The 10296-nt window shown below is 40.6% G+C and overlaps 1 protein-coding gene across 3 annotated transcripts in view; it reads right to left on the minus strand.

Moving 5' to 3' along the window:
* The window catches only part of spata13 (spermatogenesis associated 13), a 199631-nt gene extending 189636 nt beyond the window's left edge, over positions 1 to 9995 (minus strand). The window contains exon 1 of one of the 3 annotated variants that reach the window (XM_062974647.1): positions 9737 to 9995. In XM_062974647.1, coding sequence (XP_062830717.1) covers positions 9737 to 9814 — 78 coding nt within the window. In that variant the 5' untranslated portion in view covers positions 9815 to 9995. The remainder of the gene's footprint in view (positions 1 to 9736) is intronic. The other 2 variants (XM_062974649.1, XM_062974650.1) reach the window with 2 other exon arrangements.
* Positions 9996 to 10296: the final 301 nt, after the last annotated feature.

Below are 10296 nucleotides of genomic sequence, written 5' to 3' on the forward strand. Positions count from 1 at the left end.
AAAACACGAAATCACTCCTGAAGCTGATCTGTTGACTCCGCACAGAATCCTCCGTGTCGGGCACTTTTAACTAAGTCTCATCTTCCTGCAAAGCAGGTGTCCAGAGCTTCCTTTCCCAAGGGAAAGAGAAGCGAAACACATCTCCCTCCAGATGCGTTCCTCCCTAGAATTTCCCAGGGGAACATAGCTAATTAATGTTTTGTTTAGCTGCTAATCTCAAGCTTCTCCGAAACTGCTCTTTTTCTCCCCGACTCGCAGCATAGGACTGTTTCCTGGCAAAAGGGGGGGAGGCAGTAGGAAAGGCCTGCCCATGGGCCTTGGGACATCACACAACCACATATCAAGCAGGAACACACAATCAAAACACTCCTGTCAGATGATAATAATAATAATAATAATAATAATAATAATAATAATAATAATAACAATAAAATAACTTTATTCTTATATCCCGCCCCATCTCCCCGGAGGGACTCGGAGCGGCTTACATGGGGCCATGGCTATCAAGTCTCTGTTTAATACCTCTAAAGAAGGAGACTCCACCATGCTCTGAGGCACCACACTCCACTGTAGAACAGTTGTTGCTGTCAGGAAGTTTTCCCCAATATTCAGGTGGAATCTCGTTTTCTGCTGTTTGAATCCACAATGTAATAGCTACCCAGCTCAACAATATGAGCTGATAGATACAAACTAGGGACTTGGTTTTGCAACGTCAAGGGATACAGGGAGGTTATGAATGCTCCATTATTCAGTGTGGTTTCCCCTCTTCTTCTTTTATTTAGTTGCTTCTACTTGCTCCATAACAAGACATCAGAATTCCAAAGCCATGGAATATGCAGAGTTTTCTCACTGGGCTGTGGGACTTCCTATTTTCTCTTCCAATACATTTGTTCTTCTATAAATCTTGGACTAAGATTCAAATTCCAACACAACCACAAAAACTTACTGGGTGACTGTGGCCAAGTCACAGTCTCTCAGTCTCAGAAGAAAAGCCATGACAATGTCCTTGTGAACAAATCCTGTCAAGAAGACATCATCACAAGCTCCCTGAAGCATTAGATAATCTAGTCCAGTGGTTCTCAACCTGTGGTTCCCCAGGTGTTTTGGCCTACAACTCCCAGAAATCTCAGCCAGTTTACCAGCTGTTAGGATTTCTGGGAGTTGAAGGCCAAAACAACTGGGGACCACTGGACTAGTCAAATAGATGGATGGAGTGCTGGATCACAGATCATAAGTAACACGTGAAAAATACTAATCTGTTACAAACTATTGTATTTTTTATTCCTTTCTGAAATGAAGAAAATTACATTTCAAAAACAAAACCATGGGAAGAAATGAAATATGCTCCCCTTGTGTAATTATTCATCTTTTCCAGTTACTTATTAAAGTTATTTTTTAAAATATAAGCAGCAAGTAATAACAAAAAACCCCATTTGAACAGCATATGTTAGAGTTAGAAAAGTGCAAGCAAGTGCCGGAGCAACATTATAATACGTAAATGAAATGAAATACTTTTTAAAAAGTAACTTTACAAGCTTGGAGGAACAGATGTCACTTGAAAAAGAGGCAATACTGGAGGAAATGGCAATATAAATGATATCCACCACAAGGTGGAGCATTTCCCATTATTCTGCAAAAAAGCATGAATTTCAAAATAGTAATGTTTTCAGCATGAATTACAGGAGCTCCTTGTGGCGCAGTGGATTAAACCCTTGTGCCAGCAGGACTGATGACTTGAAGGTTGAATTGCTGACCTGAAGGTTGCCTGTTTGAATCCAACCCGGAAAGAGCATGGATGAGCTCCCTCAACTCCAGCTCCATGTGGGGACATGAGAAAAGCCTCCCACAAGGATGGTAAAAACATCAAAAGCATCCAGGCATCACCTGGTCAACGTCTTTGCAGACAACCAATTCTCTCACACTAGAAGCAACTTGCAATTTCTCCCTGATATAATTTTTGAAAAACTGCAAGTTGCTTCTGACACAAGAAAAAAAAAGCATGATCCACAGACTTTGAACAACAGAAAGAGTTACAGCTTTACTGTAGCACAATTATATTTCACCTGTCAAACCACAATCAGGCTCAACACTTGGTTGCTGTGAGTTTTCTGGGCTGTATGGCCATGTTCCAAAAGCATTCTCTCCTGACGTTTCGCCCACATCTATGGCAGGCATCTTCAAAGGTTGTGGGCCCAGCAGTGATATGAGTAATAAAAGAAAATGGAGTTTCTAAGAAGGAATCTTGTTTCAATACCCTTCAGGTTTAGGGCTGAAAAACTGTGATCTCCAATGTAGAATTATTGCAGTCCTCAGCATCCTTCATCACTGACTGTTAGCGAAGACAGATGGGACTCGTAATTCAGCAAGATTTAGAAAGATTTGTGTTCTCCATTCCTGCTATAATCTGCCAATGGCGTTTTTTCAGGTTTCCAATAAGGGGTGCTTCACAGCTCTTCATAAGAGGATCTATGCACAAAATGAAGTTCAACAGGGACAAATGCAAGATACTTTACTTCGGCAGAAAAAATGGAAATCAAAGATACAGAATGGGGGACGCCTGGCTTGACAGCAGTGTGTGCGAAAAAGACCTTGGAGTCGTCGTGGACAACAAGTTAAACATGAGCCAACAATGTGATGCGGCAGCTAAAAAAGCCAACGGGATTCTGGCCTGCATAAATAGGGGTATAGCGTCTAGATCCAGGGAAGTCATGCTCCCCCTCTATTCTGCCTTGGTCAGACCACACCTGGAATACTGTGTCCAATTTTGTGCACTGCAGTTGAAGGGAGATGTTGACAAGCTGGAAAGCGTCCAGAGGAGGGCGACTAAAATGATTAAGGGTCTGGAAAACAAGCCCTAAGAGGAGCGGCTTAAAGAGCTGGGCATGTTTAGCCTGTAGAAGAGAAGGCTGAGAGGAGACATGATAGCCATGTACAAATACGTGAAGGGAAGTCATAGGGAGGAGGGAGCAAGCTTGTTTTCTGCTGCCCTGCAGACTAGGACGTGGAACAATGGCTTCAAACTACAGGAAAGGAGATTCCACCTGAACATTAGGAAGAACTTCCTCACTGTGAGAGCTGTTCGGCAGTGGAACTCTCTCCCCCAGGCCATGGTGGAGGCTCCTTCTTTGGAGGCTTTTAAGCAGAGGCTGAATGGCCATCTGTCGGGGGTGCTTTGAATGCGATTTCCTGCTTCTTAGCAGGGGGTTGGACTGGATGGCCCATGAGGTCTCTTCCAACTCTACTATTCTATGATTCTATGAATCTGTGATTCCTTTCTCCATTTTCCAGTACCATGCTCAAACTATCATAGCTACGGATCACAATAATATTAAAAGGAAACATTCATTTCTCCTAGCAGCAATATGTTATTGTTCCTTTCCTACTGCAAATAATGTCGGAGTGCTTGGAGTTGAGTGTTCAATTAAGACCCATTAGTCCTACAAAAAACCTGGAGGATCTAGAGATTCCTAGAGACAATATTTTAATCAAATCCGTGAATTACCAAAGCTGCAAAAAATGAAACTCATGGATGTGGAGGTCCAGCTGTAGTGTTCTGATGGGCCTCACAATCATTTAGAAGATTGAATGTATAGCATATAGATTTCAACTTTATATCTTCAAGTTACTTAAAGGATATTAAATAGGCATAAGGAGGTACAGTGTGGTGAGTAGTTTGAGCAGGATTTTGGAAGACCAAGGTTCAGATCCTTATTCAGCCATGTGAACCCCACTGAGTGAACTTTGGCAAGTCATCCTCTCTCAGCCTAAGATGAAAGCAATGGATCTCCTGCCAATAAATCTGGATAAGGACACCATAGGAGAAAAGATGCATAAATAAGTCAATCTGAAGATATATAAGTTTAACCATAGGTATATGTTTTTATCATTACAGCTACAGTACCTAAAGCAAAGGAAACTCACTGAAATATGTCAGCAGCCTTTCCTTCTCATCTTTTAAATAGACCTGCTTTTTTACTCAATCTTTCTTATCCAATCTCCCTTCTAAAATGCATGTTAGATTTCAGTTCTCTACATAAAATGAGATTTTTCTGAAAACTTCCTACAGACATTTCTTGTGTAACAGAATTAGGTCATTTTGTAATCATCCCACACAGTTATGCAATACGTATAGCAAAAACAGTGAAACAAAGTCTCCCAAATGTCATTTTTCCCAGACACTTTAAGATTAAAGCAGGCTGTGCAAAGAAGAACACAGCTTCTAGCTCTTTTAAATTCATATTCTTCAAACCTTGACAATTTACTTAGTTCGTCACAGACACCTCTCAAAAACCAAGCCATCCAGATCATCTAGGAGCTGTCCCAGGTCCTGCACTATCTGACTTCATCTTGCTAGTCAAAAAAACATAATTTCAGGGTGGAGAAACCTTAGGCAAATCTTAAATACCTTAAGGCACTGGATCCTGTCAGATCCTAAAAGTAAAGTATGGTCTGATCTAGTTAGGATGGGTGGTCACTAATTAATTGCAGTCACTGTAGACTGTATTTCAGAGTAAGGAAATGTCAAAACCACTTATGAGGATTTCTTGCCTAAGAAAACTGTATAAAATTATCGAGGTTGTCAAATTGACAATTGATTTAAAGGTACTCCCCCCTCCCACACACACACACACACACACACACACACACACACAATATACAAACCCCAGAACTTGGGGCTGAATCTATCTCTCTTGGGGTTGCAATCCAGCAGTACAATCTTCTCTAACCACATCTCTCTTCTCCGTTTTACAAAGTGGCTCCTCAGGTTTTTTAATTATCTATTCACCCATTCTAAAAAGTTGAATTCTCTCTCTTTGGGCTCATATTGTGATGATAATGAGCTAAAATATGTTGGTATTTTTGATTTCACCCTTTGGTCTCATTCATCACCAGAATATAGCCCCCCCCCCCCCCCCAAGAACACTTCTCCAAAACTGAATGTGGCCTTCAGTCTGAAAGAAGTTCACCATCCTTACTGTATTTGCTATCTAGCCCTCAACTTTGAATAATCTCATCTAGTTCTGTAGCCTCACTGTTCGACTCAAATCCAATCCATTCATCCACCAAATTATCAGTTTCAAGGACATCAGTCCAGCACACTGATGTAACTGTGCTGGAACAAGTAGTGGTAGATATGGGGGGAAATCCCACAGGGGTAACAAATGTGGAGGAATTCAGGCATTGGACCAAAAGAATACGATAGAATTGCACCTGAGAACATATAAAGGTCACAAACACTTCCATGGAGAATATTTCTTGGTGTGTGGGTAAGTGAAACCATGGATACTGAAATCCATGGGTAAGGGGGTCATAGGACAATGGCCAGCTGCCTTAGAGGTCTATCAATGTGAGGGCAGTGCTCCAACTCCAGTATCCAAATGGCTTCAGGAATTATGATCCACCTACTGTTATAGTTAAAAGGGGCTATCATAGGATTTCAAAGATGCTGTTTATTTGACTTAACAGAAGTATATTTTGTGTCCTGTTGGGAAAACATGGATTCTGATGTATGCTGTAGCTCCACAATTGGCAGAACATGAGCATATTGTTAACCTTCAAATCTCCCCTCTGCACCCCAGATATCACATATGATACTAAAGGAGCTTCAACATCGTGTTGCAAGCTGTTCCACAACAAAAAAGGCTTTGAATACAGATCCTGTCTACTCATTAAGCAATTTTAAATCATCTGTAAGCAAGTCAATCATTGTTTAAAATACTGCAAACAATTTTTTCATTGAAGTAATGCAAAGGGACATGAAATGGCAATTCCAGAAATGAACATCAGTTGATAATTTTCAGAATAAATGCTTCTTTCCAGCACATTTTCTTTGATATTAGTTTTTAATTATAAAGTCAAACAATTAGATTTCTAATATATTTCAGATGTGTTTGTTTTCTTGTGTTTTATGACTGGGGAAACAAACCAAGAGAACAACTAGTGAAGTATTTTTCATGCTGGGCAGAATTAAAATACCATTTCCAGAAAGTGATGTGATAGGACAGCCTTTTTCAACCTAGCATTGCCAGGTAGTATAGACATGATGTGAGTGTAATCTAACACAGCAGAATGACTTGTGCATTCAAATTCCTTCACTGCTTCCTGCCAGTTTGGATGTAATTTACTTCAAGATAGGTAAGATAGGTAAGATATAGTCAAAAGAATACCATGGTGAGTTGGAATGAACACCCAGCTACTTTTATGAATCTACACTTCCTCTTGTTGATAAGTCTTTGTTGTTGCTTACTACTGTTGAGTTATGGCAGCCCTTTGACTAAGAGGCTTCCAAGTCTCCTTGAAAACTAAGGACTTCATCAGATGGAGCTGAGGAAAAACAGGGGAAAGCGGGGGAAATCATCTTCTTGCATGTAGAATTGTCTTCTTTGCATGGGATTCTGTCTTTTAAAGAAGATGGAGAATTTAATTATCCCATCACACAGGATAGCCTTTTCCTGTCAATCATCCACTTAGAGGAGACCCAAGACATAATTCTCAAAACACCATTCACAGGATCATAGAATAGTAGAGTTGGAAGAGACCTCATGGGCCATCCAGTCCAACCCCCTGCCAAAAAGCAGGAAATCGCATTCAAAGCACCCCCGACAGATGGCCATCCAGCTTCTGCTTAAAAGCCTCCAAAGAAGGAGCCTTCACCACGGCCCGGGGGAGAGAGTTCCACTGCCGAACAGCCCTCACAGTGAGGAAGTTCTTCCTGATGTTCAGGTGGAATCTCCTTTCCTGTAGTTTGAAGCCATTGTTCCGTGTCCTAGTCTGCAGGGCAGCAGAAAATAAGCTTGCTCCCTCCTTCCTATGACTTCCCTTCACGTATTTGTACATGGCTATCATGTCTCCTCTCAGCCTTCTCTTTTGCAGGCTAAACATGCCAAGCTCCTTAAGCCGCTCCTCATAGGGCTTGTTCTCCAGACCTTTAATCATTCCAGCTTGTCAACATCTCCCTTCAACTGCGGTGCCCATTCCTGGGCTCCTTTACACTCCCTCTCAATCCCGATACCCTAGAGGAGACTCAAGGAGCCATCCTTAAATCAGCCACCATTCCTGGGTATCTTTACATTCCTGCTCAATCCCCTTACTCTAGAAGAGACTCAGGGCACCATCCTTAAATCCAACACCATTCTTGGGCTCCTTTATGTTTCCTCTCAAACCCCTTACTCTATGATCTGTCTGGAATATGGCCTTCCTCTGTTCCTACTTCCTTCTTCTTTACAAACCATTATTGTTCTTTCTAGTGACTTATGTCTTCCCATGATATATCCACAGAATGGCAATCTCAGTTTAGTCACCTTGGCTTCTTGAGAGAACTTGGGCCTGATTTGCTCTGGGACCCATTTATTTGTCCTTTTGATGGTCCAGGATATACTGGCCCTCAGATGTTCATCCGTGCATACTTCAAATCAAAACTGACTGAATGCTGATCTTAATATCTGTTCCAAAGTATTTCAGGGCTTTTCTGCACCTGAAAAAAATCCTTATGTATGCATATTATTGTGAGTTCATCTTAAAGAGCTGCACATATCCCCTGGCTATACTCATATCAATGTCTGTTTGCTTCAGAAAACTCCCCTCCATTCACACTATTGCTGGCCACCTGACAGTAGCTGCTTCACATCATGCATTCAAATATACATACTTTTGTCTAAGGTATTTGATAGTTATCCTGCTGTGCAGAGGTGTGCTAATACTGATATACTGATATAGTAATACAGTAGAGTCTCACTTATCCAATCCTTGCTTATCCAAGCTTCTGGATTATCCAATACATTTTTGTAGTCAATGTTTTCAATATATCATGATATTTTGGTGCTAAATTCGTAAATACAGTAATTACAACATAACATTACTGTGTACTGAACTACTTTTTCTGTCAAATTTGTTGTATAACATGATGTTTTGGTGCTTAATTTGTAAAATCATAACCTAATTTGATGTTTAATAGACTTTTCCTTAATCCCTCCTTATTATCCAAGATATTCGCTTATCCAAGCTTCTGCCGGCCTGTTTAGCTTGGATAAGTGAGACACTACTGTATATGTATCTGCAAGTATTCACATACAAATTCCTTCTTTTAAAACAATTATAGGTGGTCATTTAATTTTTTTAAAAAATAACCATGATCGAGGTCACTTTCTGGCCCTTATCACCTTCCACCAACCAGTCACCAGCCACCCCCAACTTTTGCTTCAGTTCAAATGTGAAGTCAATCACTGGAGACATCCATACAGGGAGGAAAAAAACAGAACTCATTTGAATCTTCAACCAGAATACATCTTAAAAGCCAAATCTTTTAAAAGCAGTTAAAGGGCCAAAGAAGCATTTGGAACAAGAATTATCACAAATGTTGTGTGTCAGGATATCAGCCAATACACACCAAACATGATTTTTTAAATCTATGTAGACATAGCCTCAGATGAAACCAGAACTCTAAGAGGCATAATTCTTTGCCAGATTTATCTATATATTTTTTTTGTTTTTCTCTGAAACGTTCACATCTATATTTCACATGGAGGTCATTGAACTAATACCAACAAGTCAGAGTTAGAACTGCAATCCAACATTGAAGTAATACACAGACAGGAAGAGACAGCCTTTACTACTAGCAGTATGCTCTCTAAGAACAAAGATGACAGAAGCATCTTCTATTCATGTCCTTGCAGGAATTAAAGAGGGGTACATGATGGTGAAGATGAGCTTTGGTACACCTCCTATTAATGTAGTGGAATCAGAAGAGATCATTGGGAATTATTCTTCTGGAGTCAGTAAGCAGTTATTTAAAATAGCTCAGGCTTACTTTTTGAAGTAGGGTTCCAAAGATTCCTCAAATGCTATGGCCGCAGATATTACAACCTTAATATTCTAGGAACTGACATCCAAGAATAGCTTTCCCATGTTCTACATGTGTATATATATGTATATCACCTCCATTATAGTTTAAATTATATTTTAGTTAAATAATGTTCTGTAGTTCTACTAGGAGGTCATAATAAAGAGCGATTTAATACATTTGAGCAAAAAAAAAAGTTACTAGTGTAAACAAAACTATGAATTGTCTTTAAACCTGTAATTTTGCAGTGTTGGACCAAACTGCAAAGAAAAGAAGTGCACATTGCAGAGAACTCATTTGCACAGCTGTTCCTCTAATGGCAACATCTATTCTTCTTTTCCCCCCCTATTTTAATCCTTGCACAGCGAGAAACTCTGTTATAACTGCATAAGATGACAACTTGCCCAATATGTAATATTAGCAAAAACAAACAGACAAAAATTTTAAACGTCACAATAATGGCTATTACCTCACAACCTCTGAGGATGCCTGCCATAGATGTGGGCGAAACGTCAGGAGAGAATGCTTCTGGAACATGGCCACACAGCCCGAAAGACATACAACAACCCTGTGATCCCGGCCATGAAAGCCTTCGACAACACAATAATGGCTATCATTCTAGGCAGACATTAGAGCTAATGGCTATGGCACATTTGGTATTCCTCTTATCCCCCTTTTTTGTGAAATGGCTACAGACAAAAAGTAAAATAAAATAAGAGTGCAAGGGAGAGAGAAACAGCACACCTACAATCACATGCAAATAACCTTATACTCTGCGCCATACAACAACTGAAACTCCATTGAGATTATCTTCCATCTACTTGGGAATACTCAGGAAAAAGTTTCTTGCCTTTGAGTTTGCTTACTTCCCCTTATTCTCTATATTTTTGTGCTTACCTTCCATGTGATGGAGGGGCAGGCTGCGAAGGTGAAGGTAACTTTCTCTGTCACTACGTTGAACGTGACACGAAACATGATGGCTCATATCGATGCGAACCCAAGGCCCGGTTAGAAAGGAGAGGATTGGGGTCGCTCCACACATGGGTCACGCTGCTCTTATGCATCAGCAACCCACCAAACCTTTCAACCCAGGCCAAAGTCCCCTGAATGTGCCAAAGGCCATGCTTTCCCCGTGGCCTTTCTTCATGAGTGTGTGTATATGTGAGCAAGAGAGAGAGAGAGAACTAATCAGCTTAGCTGGTTTTACCAGTCTGAGTTGAGACTAACAGGTTATCCAAACAGTTTGCATGGGGGAAGGGAGCTGAGATCCGAGTAAACAAATCAAATTGGCGCATTTATTAAAGCAGAGGAAACAGACCTCCTTTGAGAATTGCTCCTTTGTCTCTCCTCTCAACGTTGAGACAGAGCCATGACATGCATTGTACGTTTAGACGTGCTCCACGGGGAGCTGGGCTTCTATGTGTCTGTCTTAACTTTGAACTGCTGTTCAGCGCTAC

The sequence above is a fragment of the Anolis carolinensis genome, chromosome 3, assembly GCF_035594765.1.
Source record: "Anolis carolinensis isolate JA03-04 chromosome 3, rAnoCar3.1.pri, whole genome shotgun sequence".
NCBI lineage: Eukaryota > Metazoa > Chordata > Lepidosauria > Squamata > Dactyloidae > Anolis > Anolis carolinensis.